We start from the raw sequence: 26,577 nt of genomic DNA, 5'->3' as shown, positions 1-26,577 counted from the left end.
CTGGGAAATGTTTGTGAAATCATTGTTTTGTGGATGGAAATTCCACCGTAAAGATATTGGGTGAGGAGTGTACTGCAAGTAAAGATATTATTTGGAAAATTTTACGTAATGATTTGAAAAAAAAGTTTGTGCTCATTTTTTATATCTTAGAAGAATGGAAATACGGCACATTTATTGTTCTCGTTATGTTTCGCTTGAACTAACAGGCTATCAAAAGGATGTAACTCGTGTAACACATTCGAAAGATATGATTAAAGGCGCCAAAAAGACAACGCTCCGTATTCGTCTGATCTGTCAACATGTGACTATTTCCTATTCCCCAAGCCCTAATTGGCCATGAAAGGGTCCTTATATGACGACATTCCAGCAACTCAAGCGGTTGTAGCAGGGGAACTAAACCTTCTGACACATAAACGCGCAAAGCGTTTTAATCTGTCATCCGATTTGCATGAATTAGATTGGAAGAAATACTGTGTATACATCAACTACTTTGCTTGAGAAGCGATAAGACTAATTGACCCGTTTCTTCACTAATGACAATATTTTGAGTATCTGTTTTAATCATCGAGCGTTTGAGGAGAATGAAATAATCATTGATCAACTATGGCCAATGCTTCTTCTTATGAAATCATCCCCATACATTGTGCAGACTCTATGGAGGACAAGGAGCCGACAACGAAAATCTGACTGTGAGGCATTCAATAAAAGTCGCCTGTTTTGGGTGGCAGAAAGGCCGATCGATGACAGTGGAAGAAGCGGGAGAGCAATGGCTAGTTCAGGTCCCCATCAACAGGTTGCAGCGGAGCATTACGCGACACGACGAGCCACGTTGACAGGGAGCGACCGGAGGTTGTGCGAGGCGCCACCAATCAACCATCCAACAAACCCAGCTGAAGTGGGTGGTTGGATGGGTGGCTCCAGCACTCGCGGTGGGAGGTGGGATTTTTCAAGTACAGCCGGCTGCACCTACTTTGGTGGAGAAAAAAGGGAGAGCATCGAAGGGAGGGAGGCTGCGACGGGAATGCCGCCGCCAATAGGAACGGGAACCGGTGGCCCTCTGGAAAGCAGACGAGCGCCAGACGGACGACCTTCCGCGTTCGGGTGGTTTGGGGGTTGAAAGAAACCGTGTGTTTGTGTGGGTGTGGGAGTGGTTGCCGGTAGAGTGGGCAACAAAACACGCGCCAGCCATGAGTGCGACACGCAAGAGACGCGCGGTGGACGACGGCAAAAAAGGATCGGTTGGTGTCGGTGGTGGTGGTGGTGCTCATGGAAAGTGAAGCATCAGTTGGTAGGTGGCGGCCAGGAGCAAAACACAACATACCGACCACCGAAACCGGGAAACGGGATGAGATTCTGGAGGGAAAATGCGATTCACAAGTCCCCCGGTGTTATGTTGAGGAGGGAAAGTGGAGTTTATTATGTGTGACCCAAGACCAAAGAAGGCGCAACTGCGAAAAGAATTATGCTCACTCACCATCATCATCATCATCATCATCGTCTTCCTTTGCGTATCAGAAACGAACAGACACACATACGTACGGCACGAGAAGGGCTTACACACATACACAGACCCTTCTTGGCGATGTTTCATCACAATGGAAACCGAACGAAACTGAAAACAGTCACCACTTTCGCCAACTTTCCACAGCCGCCAACAAACTTCAAATTCTTCTTTTTTTGTGCTTCCAGTTGGTCCTCGCTGGGTGCTTTATGGTACACACCACCATCCCAGATATCGCTGTCAGCTGATGGCATAGTAAAAAGGAAGAACCATCAGGCTCAGGCCACGAAGTAGTGAAGTATTTTCTCACTTCGCAGTCTGTTCCCACTGTTTCAACGTTTCTCGGACGTGCTTTGTACGACAACGAGAGCTGTCACAGGTCACTATGATGTGATGCGGATAGCTGAGATAGCATCCTCCTTCCGTAGGCACCTTTGACATTCCTTCCTGGATTATCTCTCATAAAGCTCAACTCCGAAGTTCTGAGTCATGAGCCAGGATCCAGATGGATCTAGCGTCCCCAACGCAATAACACTCGTGCGTTACTGATTTAGAACTTTTAGGTTAGTCCAAAGGTAGACTCGCTAACGAGACTCTAAACCATTACTTTGGGGGCCAAAATTTGCTGTAAAGTTCGGGCGTAAAGCTAACTGTACAAGGTTTGTCACCACAAACGTTGTGAGCTGTCACCTTTCGACATTTACCATCGTTTCGTCCAATGGGCGTTCGTCGAATTGAAGGTTTCATCATCCTAAGTAACGGGGAAATAAATTCCCAACAGCTTCATTCTGATCACAATAATGGACTGCAGAATGTCATTTTGCCATCGTGTTTGCTGGAAATTTTGAACGGGAACTTTCCACTTCAACTTGATCATGGTGGGACCCCCCCTTTACTTGGACTTCTAGATTAGTTCCCTTGTTGCCAAAGTTCTTCTGAACACGGAATGCGGAACATACCCCGAATCAGAGTGTCAACTAGTAAGTTTCCAACTGTTGATTTTATCTCCTGTTTCCTTAAGCAAATTTTCTATTTGTGGATGTCGATCTGTGTTGCATTCCACTAGGTGTTCTCCTAGTTCTATTAAAAATGCAAACAACTACAAACAAACACGCATCAAAGGAATTAGAAATTCCTTTGATCGTTTTCGTCTTCGAACAAAGGGGGGCTCTGTCAGTGCGAAAAGTGTGACTTTTTCCCGTTTTCCAAATCCTGATTCCTGGTTATGAAACTTTTACACAAAAGCCACTTCTTCGATTACTGGCGTAGATTTACTGCCTCTCTAGCCGGATGCTGCATTCCAGCAACCAATGAGACACCAATGTTTTGTTGTAGCTCCCGCAGTCTCCCTGCTTATGTCACAGGCGAAGCGGACGCGGACCACGGCGCATACGACATGCCGACCAACACAGCTAAGTGAACGCGAGAAATGAAAGCGAGAGTACGGGGGGAGATATCTCAATGTAACCCAACCGATGCTGGGGGTTCCACCGGTTCCATCGAACCCATCATCTTGCAACTGACGGGCCCAGGCGGGCGACGTTGAATCCTGTTTTACGCCTCCACCGTGTAAGGGTAGTACCACCGGCACCCGGCACATATTGCCGGCTGCCTGCCCTGCAATGTCCGTACGCACCCACCCACCCTGGTTCGCCATTAGCGTTACGCATGTTTACGCGAAATAGTAAAGTGAACGTAATCGGACAGGACCATGAGGTTTTCACGAGAGCGAGAGCGCAAGCTCCCATCCGGAACGGTCTGAAAAACCGGATGAACCGTTGGCGTACGTCTGACGACTGACTGGACATACACAGAACGGTCGTTGCTGGGGGTACAGCCGGCCGCATCGTTCGCGTGCGTTGCGAACGGAGGGGCCAAAGTTTGGACCACCGTCGGACGAGGATCGTCGGACGTCCAATCCGTACCACCGTCCGCCTCCACAGCGATTGAACATCGATTCGTAGGCGGCATGGTGGTGGTGCGTGGTGTGGCTGAAGTGGCAATCTGGCGTGCCGGGTAATAGTATCATCAGTGCGTGTCGTAGACAAACTCTCAACGCAGCAAAGTGGAGTATGGGACACCTGTGGCACCTCCTGGAGCAGAGCACTGGGGCGCTGACTGACACAAACAAATCGCTGCCCACCGTTCAACGCACCGATGACCAAACGCACCAATGAGTGCGGATTTTACGTCGAACATATCACGGCCTACGACGATGACGATGAGCAATGAGCTGACATATACTAGGGTGTTCGAATAAGTTTTACGCTTCGGCAAGAGAAGGACAATTTTATGGTGTGAAGTACACTCTTATTATTCAATGTAGTCTCCCTGAACATCAATACACTTGTTCCGACGAGATTCCAATTTATGAATTCCGTCCCTGAAGTGAGAATCTGCTTTTTTCTTCTACGGGTCTTTTTTAATGAATCTTTACGGGTCTTTTTCTCTATCAGTGGGTCTAAAGGTTTACAAAAATAATCTAAATTTATTGTTGTACCTGTTTGCTGGTTACAGCTTCGAACAAAATTCCATTCGCATCCCAAAAACTGATGCTTATATCTTTTTGGGCGATTTCTGCACACGAACTCGTTTCGGAGTCAAAGAACCAGGTTCGTACCACTCTTTAGCCTTTTGTCAGGATCATGGTAGTAGACTCAAGTCTCATTCATCCACTTTATCCTGTCGAAAACGCTTTAAATGCTGCCGAGAAAGTTGCATTCGAATACGTTTTTGTTCCATTTTAGCGCCTATTTCTACAAGCTTTCTGAAACGCAATATGTCATCCAAAATATTGGATGCACTGCGCAATGAGATAACTAGGGTTTCTACTAAATCTCTTCCAATCACTTGACGATATTCCAATGCGATATCCTGTATTTATTCTGTATCACGCCTCTGCAGTCCTCGCGACACGCTGCTCTGTTCCTCCAGTCACCAAAGCCGAGCAGGTTCTCGCTGGCCTTGCCGACTCTGTCCTCCCATCTATGTCTAGGCCTACTGACTGGCCTTTTTCGCGTACTTTTCCCAAAACCGATTTTGTTTATCCTTGACTCATTCATTCGTATAATGCGCTCAGCCCATTGCAATTTTTGTTTCCATATCATGGCAGAAACTTCTGGATCATCAAATATTTTATAGATTCGTCTGATCCGCCGAAATATAGAATATTTTCGCCATCTTTCACTGGGCCAAGGATTCTTCAAAGAACCTTTCTCTCGAAAGCATTTAATCTGCTTACTGGTGACTGAGTCAGGACCCAGTTCTCCGATGCATAACACATGACAGGGCGGGTTATCGTCTTGTATAATCTTAGTTTACCCTGTCCTTGCACTATCTTTGACTTAATTATGGGCAATATAGAGAAATATGTTCGGTTGGTGGTTTGTATATTGCGACGTATTTCGTCTTCTTCATTACCATCTGCTGCCAAACTAGTACCGAGATAAACGAAGCTTCCGACATTCTAATGTCGATACTATGTGGCTTGTAAAAAACAGTGACCGATTGAAATGAAACTTTACATACGTTCATGTGAAGAGTTTATCAACATATCATAAAAGGCTCATAGCAGCGCCCTCTGTTATCGATGGTACGAACTTATTTAGCACCTGAATGTTGCTTTCCAGACGGCTCTCATCCTACATCGATTGTGGCAAGAAAGTTAATGTTTGACCAGTGAGATAGTGCGGGCCTAACACACTCAAAATCAAAGGGTTTGGAACTCGCAACGGGCACATCTGTACCCCGTCAGGGAGATTCGAATCGTGTCGGGCAACAAATGAGCGTTAATTGTAAATAACGGTGTTCGTTGTTGATTTGAGTTCTGGTGCACCAGGAGAAAGTGTCAAAAATGGTGCCGGCATCCGGCAAACGGTTTCACTTTTCACCGGCCGTCTGATAAGGCATCAGTCAGGCACCAGGATTCCCACCACCAATACCGACAACTTCATTAGCCCCTCCGAGTCGAGCGTCCCGTGCCGGGGGAAAGGAGGCACCCAACCGGAGCAGAGGGTGGTGGCAAAGGGTAAGGGTGAGGCAAATCGTCCCGCACTCACCACACACACACGCGTACACACGCGAGCACATTATCATCCCGCGCCGAAGGTCGCCGCTGCTCGGGTGGATCGCCGGCGGTGGTGGTGGGGTAGGCGCGGGGGGCAAGGTCGATTGGACTTCATCGTCGTTCGTCGTCGGCGTCGTGCCGCCCCCCAGCCAGATGATAGGAGGAGGGGTGGCGCTGGTGACGACGAATGAAGAACGACCAAATGGCGGCGGCTTGCGGCCGACAGACGAACCACCCCCTTCCTCCTCACACACCACCTACCCCACTGTACCCACCGAATATACATTTCCTCTAACCCAGTGCGACTCCCAAGCCCGGCCACCCCCTGGCTGGCCGCCTCTCGCCCGGCGCAGTTCCGTGTTTTCTTTTTTTTTATATATAAAAAAGGAAACGTAGTCGAGCGCGGCCAAAAGCATTCGCATTCGCGCTCTCTCTCTTTCTCTCTCCTTCTTTCTTTCTCTCCGCTTCTTCTTCTTCTCGCTTCCCACGGCACTTTACCCTTCTCTGTGCGTCTCCCCCGGTTGGGTTCGATTCGTCTGGAAACGGACGGAACACGACGCCGGGGGTACGAGGGACGGGGAGGCCGGCAGAAGGGTGTTGCCCCGCTCCGCTCAGTGTGCTGAACCTTTTTTCCATTCACCACCACCACCACCATCACCACCAGAAGCGGCGCGTCGTATTTGCGTTGTTGCTCGTGTTTTGTCTGCTGCTGCTGCTGCTGTTATTGTTGGTCTTGTGTTGCCCCACTTGTGGACCCGAAGCATCTTCTTTCCCCCACCACCCAGCCCCCCCCAAACCCCTGGCCTTCGATTGCGCGCGATTTGATGTCGCTGAAGACGGCGGCGCGCTTCCTTCAAAACTAGGCCACTGTCAAGGTCGCTGCTGCCCCTCAAGAGCAGTGTGCAGACACAGTTCGTCCGTCGGTCGGTCCCAGCCACACACACACACACACACACACACATGCACACGTGCGCCACACATCCTCAGCGAACAGCGGTCCGTCTCTTGTGTCTTCTTCCTCACGAGACTCTTGATCTTGGGTTTCGTGGGTTGATGGGGCTTCTGCTGTTTACCTTCTGTTTATCTCGAGGGAGATTACAATTGGAACGACGCGCTTCCTGGCGGCACACACCTTCGCCACAAGCCTCGCACGTGGTCCCGGCTGGCGTGAGTGTGTGTGCGTATTCTTTTAATTAATATGTGTCCTAAGCAGCGGATCGAAGCACCGGCCGGTGAGCGGCATAACGAGCGTACAAGTTTATCAACACTGAACACTGATTGGTTGACGACGGAAATGTGACGCACAAAGTAGACAGAAACCAGTAGGGGTACGATCCCTTTAATGCTCTGAAATAATTTTAATACTTTAGTTCCTTTCATCGCTCCATAAAGCATTCAATGTTGGAGAAAGTAGACTCTGATTCTTTCTGGGAATAGAATGATGCGCTGTACCACAAGCTCCTAAAACATGGTGAACACGATTATTCAGATTGCTACCGACCACAATGAGCTAGAAGACACAGTGCTTGGCTCCATGACAATGCGCCTGGACACAAAGCAAAACTATGTCAAGATATAATCAAAGCACTTAGTAGGAAACTGCTAAGCCACCCACTGTATTCACTAGACTTGGAACTTTCCGAATATCATTTATTTTCATCAATGAGACACGCATTGGCTGAGCAGCACTTCGATTTCTACGTGGAAGTCGAAAATTGGATGTCTAATTGGTCTGCTTCACAAGACGAAGAATTCTTTCGGTGTGAAATCCACGATTTAGTAGCAGAGAGATGGGAGAAGTGCCATGTAGCGATGGCACACAATTTGAATAACATAGAATTTTTCACTCCAATGTAATAAACATTTGAGTTCTTTGAAAAAATAACTGATTTCATAGTTATAGATCTGGTAGTGTTTGGATTCCAAAGATGGGGCGCAACATATCGATTGTGGCTATCACTGTATGGCACGTAACGTAACGTATCTTGAAACCCAACGTCGTACAAGTCGGCAACTTCAATTTCTCCGAGGAACGAATCCGCCAACATTTCTCGGTAGCGTTCGCCATCGATAGTTACTGAGGTGGAAATAAGCTTTTCAAATTTCATACAGTGTGAATTGAAGACTCACCACTTTGGAAATAAGTTTTTAATGTCCCAATTTCCAACAAGCGTATAGCGTTATACTAAATGTTTACCATTTCCAGAATTAAGTTTCCACTTGATGGATCACCATCATGGATGTGACATAAGCAAATACGTGTAATGGAGAGCGGGCGCCAGTTTGGCCATTTAAATGATTTTCAATATTAACTCTCGCCGTCATCTATAATGCAGAGCAAAAAAGGGAACCTACCTGATGTGGTGATGGTGCTGGTTGCGGCGGCTGCGGTGACGGGCTGGGGCCACCATGCTGCTGCTGCTGTCCGGGCGGTGGCTGCTGCTGCCCTGGGCTTTGCGGGGGTCCGTGAGGGGACGGCGGTAAATGCCCTGGCCCTGGCCCAGGACTAGCGGCCGGCGATGGCCACGACCGTACCGGTTCGTACTGCGGAGCGAAAAGAGAGCGATACGACGAGGTTGGATCAAAAAAACGCTTCAGCAGCGGAATGTTCGGTGGAGAGACATTTAAAATCGAATTAATTTCAGATGAAAGACAAACACGGACGGGGACGGTCCTTCTCTACCGTCGTGCTATGTTACACGAGCGTGATCCACCGACGGTTGGAATGATGACTGTTTGGACTAATTAAGAGTGGCGCAATTGTACAAACCGAAGCCGAACCGACAGTCGGAATGGAACACTTTGGACTAAGAAACCCCGGAACCAGCTTTCAGCTTACGATCAACACTCTCGTCTGATGTTGGTTCAGCAGCTAGCAAAGCACAACAAAAAATCAGCATTGACAAATAAAAGGAACATGTTGATGTTTGGAAAAATTAGAATATTTTCTCATGTGCAGGTTATTGACAACAAAATGACAGCGAACAAAACTGACATTTCCATTCTTTCATTGGCTACATTGAATGTAAAAAAAACAACGAGAATGAAAAAAGGCGTAGTCCAAACACGGTAAACTTTCGGCACTCCTACATCCTTTTGATATCCGAGAGTGCCACCCAACTGGGCCAATCTCACAGACACGCATACGGGCCGGTTAGTCAGTCAGTCGGTCAGTCATCTGCGTGGCGCGTATCCAGTAAAATGCCACAAATCGCAGCTGGAAAGGATACGATGGTCGGTCCGTCCAAATCCGCGGCGGCAACCGAGACTGAGGCCGAACATCTGACGCGGGCGCGCGCGCGTGTGTGTGGAGGGATGAGAAAGGACACAGGAAGAACTGGGAAGGTCGATGGCATTGCCGCAACATTGATTTACTTTTCTACGCCATGGAAAAAAGGGGGTCGTCGCCCAAGAGTTCGTGAGTATCGTGCGAGAAAGAGGGCGCGAAAAACGTGAGGTTAACCGGCCGTCGGTAAGGTAACCAAGTTTCCGGTTTCCGGCAAAATGTCCCGAACCCGGAATGTCCGGAACAGGGGAAGTAAGGGATATTTATTTTGGGTTATCCTCTCCCCGCAAGGCTCCTGCGGGTACAGTTCTATACACCCAAAACATCGTCTCTCGTCACTTGGGGAGAGGATAATGGAGATGACGTTCGCGAAAGCGCAAGCCACAAGTGCTACACGCCGACGACAACGGACGTGAGAAGTGGCGACCCACGGTCCGAACCCACACAACAACAGCAGCAGCTGTTGTTGGGAAGCGCCCGTGAGAAAGTGTTTCGGAGAATGTCTGCCGTGCCGTGTTTTGCATGTGCCTCCCCCCGGGGTTGTGCTATCTCCTGTTGCTCCTGTTTTGGGATTAGCAGCTATCCCTCAGAGTTCAGGCGGTTCGGGTGCTTCGCGGACCAACACCGCTCTCAAGTTTGCCTACCTCAATATGTCTACTTGTCGCGGACGTTTTGTAAAACTTTCATAACTGTCCCGTAGAACACGTGGTATTTTCAGGTCGTTAACTTTCTACTGACCTCTGTTTGACACGCGTCAAACGAGAGTGTAGAAGTCAAGGAATTGACCCACGGCCAAAAGGTATTTTATGGAATTATTCAATGTAACATTAGACATGTTAGACATCTGTTCCACCAGCAGAGCACTAGAAAGGACACGTACCTGGTGTGGCGGCGGATAGGGCGTCCGATGGTTGCCCGGGGGTCCGCCGGGCGGGTTCGGGTAGCGCTGCTGCTGCGGCTGGTAGGGAGTATACTGAGTATTGGCTGGTGGCGGTTGTTGACCCTGCGACGTGGGTGGCGGCGGTCCGGGCTGGCCGGCGGCTCCCGCCGTTGCTGCCGGGCCGCCGCCGCCGCCGCCGCCGCCGCCACCACCGGGGTTTTGTTGCGTTGGCGGAGGCGGTCCTTGCTGGGGCGGCGGTGGCGGAGCACCACTGCCACCCGCACCCGGTTGGGATGGTGGCGGCTGCACCGCACCGGGCTGCTGCCCCGGTGCGGACTGTGGTGGCGGTGGAGGATAGCTGCCGGGCGCTTGACTACCCGGAGGTCCCGGCGGATAAGGCGACTGCCCTCGACCGGTGTTACCCTGCGGAAAATCGAAGCAAAAAAACGGAAGCATCGTTGAGAAGACGTTAACTAGTGGACGAGATCTACCTCGACGACATCAAGATTTCATTGCCAGGGTGTCCCCAGGTGCCAGGACCGAGTTAGTCAACTAGTTCCCGGGCTCCCTCAGAATACCTGAGTAGGCCCCACCTAGTCTTTGGTTGTCAAATAACATTTTTGACAGCACACCGTTAGGGTCAACAAGAGAATCGATTAACTATTGACCGCCAACGCCAAATGGTGCGCTTGCAGTTCAGCGATCAAGCATGACACGCCTCTCTCAGGGCGCCACTTTTTAGTGTCAAGAGGACACACCAATTAATCCAATCCACGCACCTGCTCCAGGTGCTGCGGCAAATTATCGTTATGATCGTGGATCCTGGGTCCGTGTGCTCAGATAATTCAGTTTGCTACACACGCCAAAATTCAGTGGCACTCTTGGTACCGGAAGTCCGAACTCACGGAAGTGCGCGCAAACGCCCAGCGGGTCGCGGTGCACCAGATAAGCGCCGGCGGCCCAAAACCCACCACCCCGGGCAGTCTCGTACAGGGACGCGGTTTGCATAAACCATCAGTGGGAGCGCGTCAAGTTGTCAAACAGATGAAACACTATCTGCAATCACGCACCGTGCAGCGATCCCGACACCTCGGTAATGAGGGCGATATTTTACACAACTCCAGAGAGCTCCAAAAAGGCGCAGTGACGTCAGTGAATCATTCAGGTGCATGCAACCAATCAACTAATGAATACACTTAGGAATACTTTTTGAGGCTCCAGAACTTTTAGGACAGGATTTTATCTAATTAAAGTGTGTTCCCCCCGTTCAGGACACATTTGTTGAGAAGAGAAGAATCCAATCGAAGCGGTGCAAGCAAACTGACAACTGGTCACGTTGTTCGATCTTGTCCATCTGCTGCTTTTCCCACCTCGAGCAACAAGTAGTTGATGAGGACATAGAGAATTGGCTCATATATGAGAAGATGAAAGAATTGGAATTTTGTTCCTGTGTAGACAACGCACCTTTCGAACCGGAAAGGGAAATTTATTGCGAGAATGTCCCGATTTCCAACGACACGCAATAGTGCCTGGGAATCCATCAACGTTCAGGACAGTCACAGTCAAGTTTTGCTTCAAGAAATTTTATCTTTATACACTGAGTGTGCGACCAAAGAGACACGTTCCAAAATTGGACCACAAGACGCAAGAGACCCAAGAACATTGTGACTAGTAACCGCAAGTAATTCGCCGAGGTCTCCACGTCGCTCAAGAAGACCCGACAAAAACAAAATGGGCGACTAAAACTGTGACGGTTTGTGGCGTCAAAAATGCCACAGAAATTCCATCATTTTCCTTTCGCTGTCTCGCTACTCCCCGCGGCACTATCCCAGGTGTTGGTCCGGCGGAATAAGAGTGGCAAACAATCGCCAAATGCGCGTCCACCATCAGACGATATCCAGCCGTAATGGAGAGAGCCGACTCCAGGCGTCAGTGGCGGCGGTGGCGAATATCCGGCGAAGGAACACCCTTAAATCCTTGCCAATCACGCCCACGTTTAATGCGCGTGTGTGTGTGCCCCGCCTGTGGCACTTCTGTCCTCCCGCTCTTCCCCAACAGACGGCGCTCCATTTTGTAGTCGGAAAACGTTTTGGCTCCATTTTCCAAACACACATCATGCGCTGAGGGTGTGTGCTGCTGCCCCATTGCTGACTCGGCAACAATGAGCCCCCCACCCCGCCACCCGCCTCCCAGGGGGAATGGCAACATTTTATCCTATGCTCCGCCCAGCAGCCAAATGGAACAACAAAATGGCTGACGGCGCGGAGCGGATGCCACAGCAGCCCCACGGCACAGCACAGAGTCAGAGCGAGAGAGCGAGAGCAGTGATTGTGTGCGTGAGGTGATGTTGCAGAGAGCCCGAACGAGAAGGAGAGAGAGAGAGAGAGCAAGCGAGTCAGCGTGAAAGGAGCAAAGGACATCGAAGCGAATGTGCGTCAGCCTGCGTCAGTGGGGCCAGCCTTCTTCGGGAGCGCTGCTCCCGATTGGATGAAGCGCCGAGAGACGTGGAAAAGTATCGATTTTCCTCTCACGTCCGCCCGGTTATCCTTTGTGTTCGGTCGGGATTATTGGCGTGCTCCGGATCGATTCCGGTTTGGAGAGATCTGTTGTTGGAGAGTTGTGAAGTGTGGAGCAGAGCGTTGCACCCGGCTAGTAGTTGGCAAGGATATTGAGCGGAGAGCAATTTAGAGCCAGCTCTCCTTCGGATGGGGGGCCACGGAAGGTTTGGGCGGGCCCCGTTAAATGGTGGTCCCGATTATGATGACCCCTGACACTGGAGAGTGTGCACGAATTTGCTAGCCATGTTTTTTGGTCCAAGTCTTCGTCACAACAACTGCGCGTTCCATCGCCGGCCCGGCTTTGCGATGGCATAAGTCAACACGAGGAGAGTCCTTTATGCTGCCAGCCGGGTCTTCCCCTTTTCCCTCTACTGTTTACCGCTAAAAATACAGACATTAAAACCATTCTCACGGTAAGAAGTCTGGGTTGGAGGAGCACAACACGTCATAAACCTAGACATCAACACAGCGCCTTCTCGGTGCCTGTCACGGACTAATGTGCCATCATTAAATAGCGGCAACGGGGGCGCATTGCAACTTTGTGATACATTCTCCGGGCGCTCAAGACGCTCCAGAAAGGAACTGGAAAATTGTATCGAGGGCACCATATCTATGCCGGCGACCAGCAAGGACCCCATTGCGCCACTAGCTAGTGGAGGGGGTCCACTGGCTGCGCCTCGTCTGTCATTTAATGGAAATCGAGTAGATAAAGTTTCTGCAAACGCCCGGACTGATAGTTCGAACCGGCTCGACGGGAGCTGGGACTCTCGGGGATGAGGGTTTCTGTCAGCAGCAAAAGGCGTAAAAAATTGGACACAAATTTCGATGGATCAGAAGAGCAGCCAGGAGATCCTTCGCCGAGTCCAAGCTCCCTGCTCTATAGCCGGGCGCCGTGGACGCGGGTTACGCGAACGATTCCGTGTTCGTCGTGGCACCCACAAATCGTTCCACTTAAAATGGAACACGACAGAGAGAGAGAGAGAGAGAGAGAGGGCATGTGTGGTACCGGCCGAATGAAAATGTCAGTGTTCAACCGACCGACCGGACTCCGGGTTCGTTCCGCTGATCCCTGCTGCGGCGTGTGCCTCGAAGGATAGTCTTTCCTGTCAATACAGCGTTTTTTGAGCCACCCTCTGTGTGGTGTCCTCTTTCTCTTTCCGCCATCAAGCCCGGAAGCGAAGGGTAGTGGTTCGTTGGCGAGTGGGGGAGGTGTAGCGAGGTGACTTGCTGGGTGTCAAACAGTTTTGGCGCGGCACATGCGCATAGATGGCGCCGGTGTCACTCGCGTCCCTTTCCAAGAGAAAAGGACCCGGTCGATGGACGGTGACAATTTTCGTTACCGACTGTGCTGCCGCGGTGCCCGGGCCAGGGTATGGGGTGGATGATGTGGGGGGGCTGTCGCCACGTGAACGCAGCATCCTTCACTGTCTGCTCTGGGAACCGGTTGTGTCATTTGGGCTTCGTAAAAGCAGATACTTCGGGGGAACTACGAACCGTTGACCAGATAGAGAGAGAATGTGTGAGAGAGAGAGAGAGAGAGAGAGTGAGAGGGAGGGTGATCAGATTTCCAGCACAAGGGGGAGGACGGTGGGTGGCGAGCTTCACAAAAACCGGAGGACATCACTCACATACATTGCTGCTGGCTGCTGCTGCTGCCGCCGTGCGGCGTCAGACGCCCTTCTCAGAATACCAACGACCTCGCGCCACCGCCCGGGGGTGGTGTCCCCTTCGCGTAGGCGAGGAAAATGCGGCAGGAAAAACAGACACATTTCCCCGATGTGCACACCCCCGGTGCCCGAGACCGACCCATCCACCGGAGCCCCCGGACCGGTGGCAACGTTTTGTCGTCATCGTCGTCGTCGTCGTCGTCCGCACAACAAAAAGCGAACTCTGCCCCCCAACCGTTCTCTCTCTTTCGCTCTCTCTGGTGCTGGGTGGTGTTTTCCACGTGCCACCGCCGCCACCACGTTCACTGGAATCGTTATCCGTTTTCCTCCGATGGGCGCGCTGTGCGAGTTTTCCAGCCAAGGAGGCACACAACACACCAGCAGGAGGATGCTCGCTCATCCGGCACACTGGGCCCAACTTCACACTTACTTCAAAATACGGAAAGTCCAAGTCTAACCAAATGAATCCATATCCATCCATCCGTTCTAGCTGTCAAAGTGCGACTGTCATCAGACGTCAACTCCGTAGTAAAAACCCGGGCTAATACAATAAAAGATTTGGAATTCACTCTTTCACTATTTTTCTTATCCGGCAACAACCGCTTAGTGGCGTTGGTCTGCACCAGGGACAATGTTAATCTCTGTTACTTTCTGTAACAGTGTGTTTTACGGGCCGGGTTGTCAATGAATTCATTCAATTTAACATATTCCGGTATCGGCACAGCAGATTTTCGTTGATTCTCAGTTAAATTTTCCAGAACTTGGAGGACGTTAACTCACTAGCCTAGGGGACCCGCTATATAGCCTGCCCTGCGTAGAAGTGATTTAAGCCACGTTCGGTAATCCACCAAATCAGATTTGAGAACTTCCCTGGGATGGGTCCGTTCGAATGGGCTCCCCGGTAAATTTTGGCCATCGACACGGGCACCACGGAACCCAGTGTTCCGGGACGATTTGTCCTCCGTGTGCCGAGCCGGCGAGTCCGGTGTGTTTGCCCCGCCGGTCGGTCGGTCGGTCGGCCGATCGGTGCGCGCTCCGAATGTGCCACAGTAGGTAGGTGTACAGAGCTGGGCTCTCGGTTCGGGCCAGAGCCAACTGCCACCGGAGCGCGCAGAGGCCTCGGTGTGCCACGATAAAATAATGGGAAGCGAGTGCACGGCACCATCGACCAGAGACCCGGAGCAGCAGCAGCACCAGGAACACATTTATGCCCGGCTTTTCGTCCTGGCGATGTGGTTTTGTGTTCCCGCCTTTGCTACACTCTGCCTGCTGCTGCTGTGGCGTCAACTCAGGGCGCCGGTGCCGTTATTGGTGGGTGGTGTGTCTGGCCATTGGAATCCTCCTCCATCACTCCGCTCTCTCCCTCTTTCTCTGTACCTCGCTCTCCTTCTCTCGCGTTTTATAAAGCACTCGCTTATCCCTCCTGGTGCCACCGCCAGCAACTTTGCCGATGGTAGTATTTTATGCTCCTCGCGCTGTCGCTGGTGAACGGGGACCATTCGCACCACCCACACACAGGCTTCTGTTCCTCCGAGTACTACTACTTCCTGCCGCCAGAGGACTGTGCGCCGTTTATTTGTCAGTAACGAAATTCCAAGGACTTGCACACGGCAGCAGCAGCAGCAAGACGACTCTCGCTCGTCCGGATCAACTACTGGCGGCAGTCAGGAAACAATGGTAAACCATGGGAGCGGGAAAAAATACACACACACCCATACAGACACAAGCCACCCCCTTACGTAGAGCGCGGTTCCAGAAGGGGGCAGCCAGTTCCGTTTCCGCTCTGATTTGGAGCGATTTCGGTACGAATGTTTATTCCAACAATTCCAGCCGACTTTCGACAATTCTGGGGCCCCACCCGTCTACGTCCACAATCCGCAGGCCTCCTCCCTTCGTATCGGGAAGGAAAACAAAACCCCTGAGTGACAGTGGCCCACAAGAAGTCGGGGTGGGCTGCGATGCGATATGATTCGGTTTCGGTCCCGCCAAGCCTAAACCGCCCCAAAACAGTCCCCGACCGCTGCTGGGCTCGGCTCGGCACATTTCGAAAACTTCTCCTCGTCGACGCGGCGAGGCAAGTTTTCTGGCTTTGCGATATCATGTTGGAATCGTTCCCTTCCAAACGGGATACGTTTCTACCCAGTTGACGTCGTCGTCGTCGTCGCCGTCCAGTGACAAATCTGTCCCCAGCAAAACTTTGACGTCCACACAACATCCACGGGTTTTCCAGCTTTTCGTTCTGAGCGGCGAGGATGACACATTTGTGGCGTGCCCGCGCGTGCGACATTTGGACCCATCGCAAATCCCGTCGTTGGGCGAGGAGAATTTCCAGAGCCTCTTCCCCAAACTGCTCGGTGATCGCGGCTGGGCCTAGTGAAACGATTTCTGACGGCAGACTAAGGGAGCGGTGCAAACATTTTATCATCACGCCCCGTTGTGTCAATGAGAAAGGCACTGAAAGGGTAACGATGTCGAGATGATCATTAGATGACGGAAGCAAAGCTCAGAAGACCGCTGGCTTTAAAGAGACTTGTTAGCGTCATTGGAAGCGCTGGAACGTCACCACGACCGACACACGAACACACATTTTCTAGACTAGCTTCGTAACGCTATCTTTTTGATCCCGTCTTGCCCCCGGTGTACCTGTGAGAGCGTCGCTTAATGAATGACCCCATCTTTGTAGCTCCACAGCAAGGTGAAGCTAGTTTTTTTAATCTTCTACTTCATTTATCTGTCAGTCCGTCCGTAGAGCACGTACGTCATCTAGGAAATTAAAAACAAGTCCTGTGAGTAATTTGCTGCTACTCTGCTGTACTCGTGGAATGGCCACGTTTACCAGGGGGGCCAAACAAAATGCATCCTTTCTCTAGAGACCCTTCTCACGCCCCGGTAGGCGGTTGTATTCAGTAATCCGTTTTGAGCCAGATAACCCCCCCATTCTTGCGCCCTGAGCTGAGCTACTCCTTTTTTGCGATCTCGTCGCAGTGGCAATACAGAGTGCTGTCTCTTGGGAATAGCGCAGTCGGGATGCGGAACTGCAGCCAGCAGTCCCGGCACGAATAGGCATAGTAAACCATGACTCCAGCTCGTATGTCGTTGCTAGTTGTTCAATGTGGCCCTATCTGGTGCAACACAGATCTGCAGCCAGAAAACTCTAGGGGAGAACTAGGGGGACCAACTCGTGCGACTCGAGCGGACTCTGAACACTACAACACTTTGTAGAGTGTTGTGTGTGGATTTTTATTCATCGAGATCTGCTACTGGATTCAGTACTCCATAGTACTGGGGTTGGATACGAAAAGGAAGTTCAACACTACGCTATGAGCACGCTATCGGAATGGAATTCCAATTTATCGAGTACAACACGCCCTACACAGGTTTCCTGTGGAGGCCGGATATTCGTCAACTAGATCACTGTTCAACATCGTTTGGTATCTTCAATTCCTGACCCCAAGAGATGCACAACACGATAATGAGGACAATGACCGACGACTTTGGCAGTAAAAAAATATTCAAAAAAAATATATGACACTAAATTTCTGGATCCGTTGAGGTTATGAGCCCTTAACGGAACCGATGTACCGCTGCAACTTCCACTATGAAAAACGAAAAAGAAGCACATCCCCGGTTTATGTGCTAGAGCCCCCCGGAAGTCTGCTTGGTCGATCGTAATCGAGAACTGTCGGCAATCCCTGGCTGGTGCACACCATGGGGTTGGCCGCCGCATCCCCCGAGCTGAAAACAGCAGCGAGGTTACAGTGAAGCGAGGAAAATCGTTTTTAAATGCTACACCCCGCACACACACACGATTGCACAATTCCAAAAGTAATGAAGTTGTATGCCGCCCGCTCTACCGCTGATTACTTCCGCGTGAAAAACTGTTTCTACTTCATCTGTCAAAAAGGACGAAATATAGACGCGAGATACAAAAGACACGGAGAGCTAGCAGCGGCAGCGGCCGCCTTTGAGCTTCCACGAGAACGCTGCCACGTTTGGCAATCAGGAATCACACCGGACGAAGGACGACTGGAGCGGACGTGTTCTGTTTCTGCTCTCGGAATAATGCCGGTGGTAACGTACGACCAACTCTAAGCGTCGGAGAAAGTGATTTGAGCTGACGAGCAAACCTCGCCGCTTAGAGTGTTGGAAGTTGATTAAAATCCTCGTGTCCGAGGAAGTACTAGGGTGTCCATTTGGTTTTGCGGTTCGATACCAGAGTGTGCTGCTACTGGATTGATTTTTTTTTGTTATTTTGGTACACTCTTCATATGAACGTATGTAAAGTTTTATTTCAATCGGTCAGTCTCTTCATTCTTTGTTTACAAGCCATTTAGTATCGACGTGTCACAGGTTTTTTTTTTACAATGGAAAAGTATCGTACAATGATTGAGTTTTTTTTGTGGGTTTAAAGATAAAGGGAACTTATACACGAATGTTGAAAGTACATAAGAACGCTTCGCCTTCCATTAGTACAGAAAAAGATGGTTTGCTGAATTTAAACGTGATCGTACAATCCTTAAAGACGATCCATGTCAAGCACGTTCAAAAACAATACCAACACCTTAATTCTTAGGCAAAAAACAAGAATCGCATTAAAAACCGTCGGATGACTGAAAGAGATTTAGTAATTTTAGTTTTAGTGAAGAGTTTTCATCAAACGGTGACGTCATAACAGCTGTGGAAGTTTATTCCAGATACTCGCGCAAGGGATGATTACAAATTGGAATCTCGTTGGAAAAGTGTATTGATGTTCGGGGTGACCAACAAGGGGCCATACTGAATAATAAAGTGTTTTTCAAACCACAAAAATGATGTTTTCTTATCGAACCGCAAAACTTTTTGAAACGCCTAGTATCGAAGAGCTGGATTTGTTTAAATCTTACGCTTCAAAATTCTTCAAGTTTCTCCGCTAACTTCGCCAATTCTGACTTCCAACAATTTTTATTGCAACACGTTGTTCCTTCGAAAGCTCAACTCTTTACACAGAAAAATTAAAGGCCTTTGCACACCAAAACTGAAATGAACTGAACTGAACGTAGCGAACGACGCGTTGTCTCGTATGGGATTCTATGGGACCCCTCACACCGGCGTCGACGAAAACTTCGTACGGCGACGACGAATCTGTATGAAAAGACAACGCTCCTTTTGTGTCGCTTAAAAACTTTGGCCAAGGTTCGTATACTTGGTTTTTGGGTGAGTGGGGCGAAGTTTGAAAGTTCAAGACACATTGAATTTTTGGTGCGAGAATTAAAATAGTTTCATGATGAATTTGGGTTTGTATTACAAGTAATAATTAAGTGAAAATTATTTTGCATGCTTGCGATACAAAAAAACGTCAATTGAGTAATCTCCGATTAGTTTTTAACTACCCAAGATGTCTAATTGTTTTCGCCCGAACGACAGGGCGAAAGACTTCTCCGTTGCCTGTCGCCCCTGTTCGTAACCGGTGTGAAAGGTCCGAAAAAGCGTCGCGTCGAAACGTAAGTAACGTTCGCGGTGTGTGGGGGCCTTAAAACACCAGCCAAAGGTACTCACTGTATCGATTGATGGAACTCAACTGGCTATCAGGATGTGTATCGAACATGTTACACTTCAGAAAGTGAGTGCAGAATCAAATCCCAATACGCCACCGTGTTGTAATGCGGTTGAGCAACTAATGGAAAGCCCTTCCAAAATTCAACCGCAGAATTTCCATCCCACCTTAAGCGAAATGGCGACCCTAAAGAGCACGCGGTGATGGATCAAGCGAATGCGTTTTGGCCAATGCTGCCTTTTCTCACACCAAAAGTGGACAATTTATGCACCGCTTTCCATCATCGACGTCAGCACCGTGTACCGAACCGATTTCCCATTTGACGATAGGAAGAATGGTGACCCAACGGCATAGTCTGTTAGAGAGGAGCCTTGCTTTACTTGCCACTGCAGTACGTCCTCAATTATCCAGAGCGACGACGACAACACCGCCCGAGCGTGCGTTGATAGTGCACCCGAAAGCCGAAGCATAATCCCAAAAATCATCGCAATGTGCAGTAAGGACCTTTTCGCTCTCGGCCGTAGCCTCGGCGTTGTTGACAAAGTAGCCCAACACACGGCCGTGGCGGCGGCGCTGTTGTCCATTTGTGGTGTTGGCATGTGTTCATAGAAAACCCGCCAGGCCGTACTAACCCCTCTCCTGGTGGCTCTACAATGTCTGATGGCTGCTCCCTAAACCATTGTCGAATGAATCTCTCGCCACACACATGTTGGCTCTGCTCAGGGAGCGACACGCGATAGAATGCTGCACAGGACACAATCCAACAAAATGCCGATGATGAAAACTCGGCCAGTTGATGAGTGGAATTACGATGCTATGGTGCTGCAATCATCTGGTAATGTTCCAGAACATAAAGCAGGAATTCCACAACGTTTTGCACCTACATCGTACGCTGTTATTGTTTTAGCCCATAGCCCAAGCTGTCGGTCTCCGACGAGCTCGTTCGATGCATTACGGACTCCAGGAGCCGTGACTCTTCCTTCCCCGACTATGATAGAGAGTTGTGTTTGCGTGGTGTGTTTGAAGGTGTGTTTGCACTTTCCATTACCGGCTTTTCCGGCTAGCCTGTCGGTTCGTCGATGACTCCTCCTGCAACACCCGGGCTCACAACATTGCCGGCAGCAGGAAATAGACCCCCATTCTGTCTATGCGGGGGCGTTTGGAAATTGTGACGGTTCTAGTCAATGATCCCCAAAAACGGTAGCTACTGGAGGTTTGTGCTAAGCTTCTCGTTCGCTCGTTCATTCACAAGCCATCCCGCTTTCGCTGGTCAACAACAACGCAAGTAAACACGACCAAGGGGATTCATTAAGCACTACTCTGCTAAGCAATGCAGCACCGAACATTGGTAAATTCTTGTCAACCACCCCAAAAGGGCTAACTCTGTTGAACTATCAGTTCATTTGCTAGCGATCCTCTTCGACCAAGTTTTAATGACCGAAAAAAAGGTGCAAAGACTGTAAACAGTGATGATGATTAATACAATTTTTAAATTTCACTTTCGGAACTTTGTAGAGACGAATGTTAGGCCATTATAGCTCAAAGTCTCTATAATACAAAAGAAAAAAAAAACTTTCGGAACTTTGTAGGTTCAATTGACCGTTTTCCTTGGCTCGACAATCGTTCGGAGTGCAAAACAAAACAACTTCGAATGCCGAATGCCCTAAGGACGAGTCTAAGTCGGACGCACTACTGCTCGGCGAGCGGTCGACACTCCATTAAGTAATGGGACGTAGGAGGTAATAAGCACTTCTAAGGGCCCATAGGACTATTGCCACCGCCACCGAGTCCTGTGTATAACAGCCATCTCAGCTAACATTGGTCCGTCTGCCGTCGATGTGTCCGCTTGTGTGAGTGTGCAGTGACTGTGATTGATTGAGGGGGGGGTCTGCCCGGAGAACCCGGATTCGCAACGAAAGGTCTTCCCGTTGCGGACGGGAGGCGTCCGATAATTTATTGTGCAGGTCAGGTAGACGTGCACCGCCAGCCATCCCACCATGTCGACTCGACTCAACATGCCTGTTTTTGATATTCAGCACCATCATCATCATCATGCTACCCACCCACCCAACAACAAGAATGGGGGGGCTTGACTCAAATCCAATCTAATGATTTAATGACTCCGCTTGTGTTACAATCGTATTCCGTACTCCTCTTACAAACCAGTCTTATCTTGAATTTTCTCCCCTCTCTCTCTCTCTCTCTCTCTCTCATTTGATGTGTGCGAGTTTGGATCACTTTCAGTGCACGTGTGTGTAACACATCAACAACAATACGGCTCTCCGGTTGGTTCCTTTCTGAGTGTTCCCGATGGGCAGAGTGTAAGATGGCGAAGGCGATTCGGCCACCGTCGCCGGAGTCTATGAATATTTAGCAATGCACCGACACCTGCCACCGCCACTCACGACATCCTTTGGAAACAGGGTCGTCGTAAGGATATGTGTGCCGCTGCCTATGATAGTCATACGATGGGCCAACGAAGGTTATCATCATCGTATGTGGTTCTTCCGCGAAGCACACCGAGGAAGGACCTTACAACGTTTCGCGTGCGATGAAGTTAGAACATAGAACCTGTGCAATCTGGCTTGCAATCGATTCATTAAACGCTCCTTCTGATGCTCGAAGAGCGAAAACATGAGGAGTGTTTTGGTAAACCCCTGACCGAATGGATTAAATGATACGTTCACCAACAGTCCAAAGGGATGTTTGTTGGGTACGCAATAGAACATTTGCACAAAATAGTGAGAAAGTGAGTAAGATACATGAATGGACGTTCGAATTGTTCTAATCATTCAAAAAATTTACGAGACTTTTGAAGACCATCAGCGAAAGGTTACCAAAATAAGGCTTAAAGTTCACCACAACTTGCCAAACTCAGGGTGGACTTTACATAACCGCAGTAAATGCATAATCGGGCCCCGCCACTCGCCGATGAAGTGCGCGAGCCTTTCCAACTATTATCCTCCACTATGGATTGCATCGATTCGCCCGATAGCCACCCCGATGCATTTCAGCGCAAACTCGCTCGGTGCGGCGACGCTCCCCGCTCCCCGCCGCGCTTCTCCGGCCGTTCGCCGCCGTCACAATTAATTTTGCTAATTAACTTTTGACTGATATCCGCCGCCGACGCCGCCGAACCGAATACGCAGCAGTGGTGGGCGGAATGCATCGGATGTGCAGCGATGCGAAGTGTGAAAATCAATTTCGCATACAACCAACCACACACGCGAGCACGAAGCACAAGCGAGCTTCCGGTCTGCAATTCTCCGGGTGTTCCGAACCCGTTTCTATCACTTCAATTGTTTGCTTCTCTCTCTCCCCTTCTCTTTCACTATATGTATCTTTCTCTCTCCGTTGCTTCCACTTTATCCGTTTTCGCGTCTGTCTCATTCGATCGTTCCCCGTTTTGCAATCAGCGTTCCTCCTTCTCAGTGCGATAGAAAGTTCGATATGGAACCTGGCGAGGTTGGGTGGTTCGTGTGGTGCCGATGCATCTGCATACTGTTCTCCCCGCCTGGGGGGAGACACATGAAAAGGGTGGCCACTCCTCGTGGGGTGGTGGGGTCGATCGATAGCAATTGCAAGCAAACAGTTTTCCGACGCTAATGAAAAGGCTCCGTTTTGCGCACGCATCTCCCCGCCCCAACATATTGGGGCGCGCGGGCGAGAGCTAGTGTTGTGTCCGAATGGAGACGACCAGGCCGGAGGCTTCGATAATAATGCTCATCGCCAGAAGGCCCGAAGAAGATAGTTCTCTCTTCTTCTTCCACGAAGCTTCCTTAAGATGGCGACCTTTATCGATCGGTTCTCCTTGGTCGGAAGCCGCCGTCGACGCCGACTGGTTTGAAACGTTCTGTAACAATTGTACAGCGGGTGAATAGGAGAGCGGGCAATGAACTGGAATTGGTCAGTTTGTGCGTTGATTGCTACACTCCAAAAATGAAGCATAATAGCAGCAGAAATAACTCGAACCCGGAAAAGCACCTCCTGTCCAGTTCCGATTGGTCCAAAACCGTGCTCCAAACCGTGCCGTTTGACCCTTCTGCGGACACTACTGGGTATTCTATCTTACCATGACACGGGACGGGACGGTAGGAATACAATTTGGAAAAGAAAATTCAAGAACAAGCACGTCTTGCACAGAGCTGGGTATGTGCCACGAACGAAACCACGGGGAACGGCACACGGATCCGGAATATCCTGCCGGGGGTAGCCCGAAACTATCCTTCTGCTAGGCGCGGGCGTTCGAGGTGGTACTTACCTGAAACGAATGGAAAAAGAGGAAGAGAAGGAAGAAGGAAAATTTGCATAAGTTTCGGTTAACACAGTTTCCGGCCACCCAGGGCACCCCGCGTGCCGTGCACGCTCCTCCTCCACCGGGGGCATGCTGGTTGGTTGGCCAATTTAACGCAATTTATTTACGATGGATGGAACAACAAGAAGGCGCTTAGCTTCGGATCTAGCCAATACATCACCAGCTCGCCGAGGTTACGGGTCAGGGAAGAAGTGCAGGAAAAAGAAGAAAAGTAGAGTGCACTGAGCCACACACACACACGCACACTAAGTTGTTGTTGTCACTGCGTCCACTCGAGGTCTCTTAATGCTCCTAATGCTTGCTTGTACTTGCTTTTAGGACCTTCAATTTCTGACTTCTGGCTTTCTGTCCTACAGATTGCACCCTATCCTGATCCTATCCAGGTATCGGCAGTCTAACTACTTCACCAAACACGCACGAATTTCGTGACCTTCCACCAACCAAATCGATTTGATTCACTCGGACGGAGAAAGGTAATCCTTGATGCACACACACACACACACACACACAAAACAAACGGCCAGCATTCGGGGAGGCACCGCTGCTTCTTGCAAGCTCCACTGTCGGCGGAAAACTGAGCCACCGCCAAAGGTGCCCAGCATCCGAAAGGCACCCACATCACCATCGTCGTCGTCGTCGTCGTTGAAACCGCCGCCGAAACCCGAAATGGACACGGCACATTATAATAACCGGTGGCGGTGGCGATGGCGGCGTCGGCGGTGTCCAGCGCCCAAGGCGGAGGCTCCCCGGTGCGTCGAAATTTCCGAAGAAACTGTCCTCCAAGGGTCGCGCGACGTAGCGGGGAGGGAGAATCCCGGAAAGCAGCATGCATCGGTCAGTCGCCCGGCGTGATTTCCAAAGCGAATGCAATTTTCACGCCGACAGCACACACCTTTCGCTGCACCGCCACCGCACGCAACGCAACGCGCCATCATGCGTGTGCTTGGTGTGCTTGATGTGCTTTCTCTCTCTCTCTCTCTCTTTCACTCTAGTATCTTTCTCTCTCACTCGCTTTCCCATCTGTTTCTTTCGCTCCTGTGCTCTACCTGGACACCGAGGACACCGAGGACACCCAATAAGGATATGTTTCTGTTTACTTTGCGGCTGGATCCACCTTAAGAGGACGGAGGAATGCGCCAGGCAGCAATGGTCCGGGTGACGGACGCGGTTAACAATCGATCGGCGTGTGCATAATGTGTGCGTGGCGCAACACCCACAATCGCAACCAGCAAATATGCACCACCTCCAACAATCGAATCAGCGCATCGAAACGCGGTGGTCATTTCCTCCGTACATGAGTGAGTTAGTGTGAAGCAGCCAGGCTCCACCATCATCAATCTCTCTCCCTCTCTCTTCGTATGGGCCCGGAACAGGTTCTGCCCGCGGCTATACGGTGCTAACTGAACACTTCCCTTTAAAGCTCCTTTTTGAGACTCACCGTCTCTTTCCTGATAAAAGATAACATAATTTTACATAAACAGTCGGGGACACATGCGGAGAGAACATAAAACATAAAATTAGTCTTTATGTTTGCAACACACTCGGGGAGCTACTTAGTTTTACGGTTCAGAACAACGCTTAATGTGGTTGTTGCTATTGGTGTTTTTTTTCCCGCTGAAAACGGTTTCAATTAGGCAACGCACAGCCTGTTCGGGAACGGTCCACCGGTCGGGGGCTGTGGTTGCAGGTCCACCACAAAGCGTAGGCGCTGCCCGCTGGCGAGAGCGAGAATTCAGAACCATTGATTTTCCCATTCCCAGTCAGTTGAACGCTGTTTTATCTAACGCTCACTCACGCGCGCAACTGCTGTATGCTTCACATCACTATCACGGACAGTTGGTTGGTTCCGTATCGCGCCGTAAATGCGCTTCAGCCGAATATAGTTTGCATATTACTGCAAATGTCCAACCGCCAAAGATCCAGAAACCTAGCAAGGTGACAGCGGTGGGATTTACTGACAAAAGATACATGATACAGAAAATTGATCCAAAAAGGAGCAATTCCAGCAATGTTGAATCCGCAGCACGATTCACTTACTATTTACTAACTTTTCGAGCTACGTGACGATGGAGACGCCCGGTCGGCAGGACACGCATGTGACCGCGCTCTACGCGAATTGGAAACATTTTCATTTTCTTTTTTTCAACATCAGTCGGTGCCCCAATTCGGGGGCTTACAGGACAGAAGTTGGTAGGAAACCGTTTTTAATGCTTCGTCTCGCCGGCCGGTCACAGGCGAATGAATCCTCGGCGAAGAGCTCTTCCTTTGCGCGGCGGCAACGGATTTGTTTATTTTCGTTTTCCCTTCTTTACGCCTCTTACAGCAACATCAGCGAATAGGACGCGCCTCGGTGGTGGTAATCACCCTTCGTCCGATTAACATAGCGACTTTGGGCCACATTTTCAATGTCAATTGGCGGCGGTTACAGTGAGTGAGATTTGCATGGACGTGGGACCATGTTTTATAGACGCATCGACGCCAGAGACATCGCGCGACGGAAGCAGAGAACGAAGAATGCAAAAACAAAACAATCCCCACGGCGTAACCTTTTCACAGGCCGCGGACTGCGCGAAGGGAAATATGCTGCGGTGGCGAGCAGAATGTGTGCCGAGAGAATACTGTTAACGATGATGATGATGACGATGGTGATGACCACGAGAGCAAGCGAGTGCGAAACCCGTCGATGGGGTTTTTATGCTGCCGCCAGGCATCTGCTCCCCGGGTGGAAGCCAAACGAATATTCTGCACGTCGTGCCTTTCGTGGTTCCCCA

General features: G+C 50.1%; 1 protein-coding gene across 1 annotated transcript in view; it reads right to left on the bottom strand.

The window, feature by feature from the left end:
- The window catches only part of LOC131207511 (trithorax group protein osa-like), a 106,271-nt gene that overhangs the window by 74,646 nt on the left and 5,048 nt on the right, over positions 1 to 26,577 (bottom strand). Inside the window, exons 3-4 of the mRNA XM_058200127.1 lie at positions 9,734 to 10,156; positions 7,923 to 8,111 (exon numbers count right to left, since the gene is read on the bottom strand). Coding sequence (XP_058056110.1) covers positions 7,923 to 8,111; positions 9,734 to 10,156 — 612 coding nt within the window. The remainder of the gene's footprint in view (positions 1 to 7,922; positions 8,112 to 9,733; positions 10,157 to 26,577) is intronic.

Source organism: Anopheles bellator, chromosome 2, assembly GCF_943735745.2.
Source record: "Anopheles bellator chromosome 2, idAnoBellAS_SP24_06.2, whole genome shotgun sequence".
In the NCBI taxonomy this organism is placed as follows: Eukaryota; Metazoa; Arthropoda; class Insecta; order Diptera; family Culicidae; genus Anopheles; species Anopheles bellator.
Note: the sequence above shows the minus strand (reverse complement) of the source record. Positions and strands in the feature narration are given on the sequence as shown.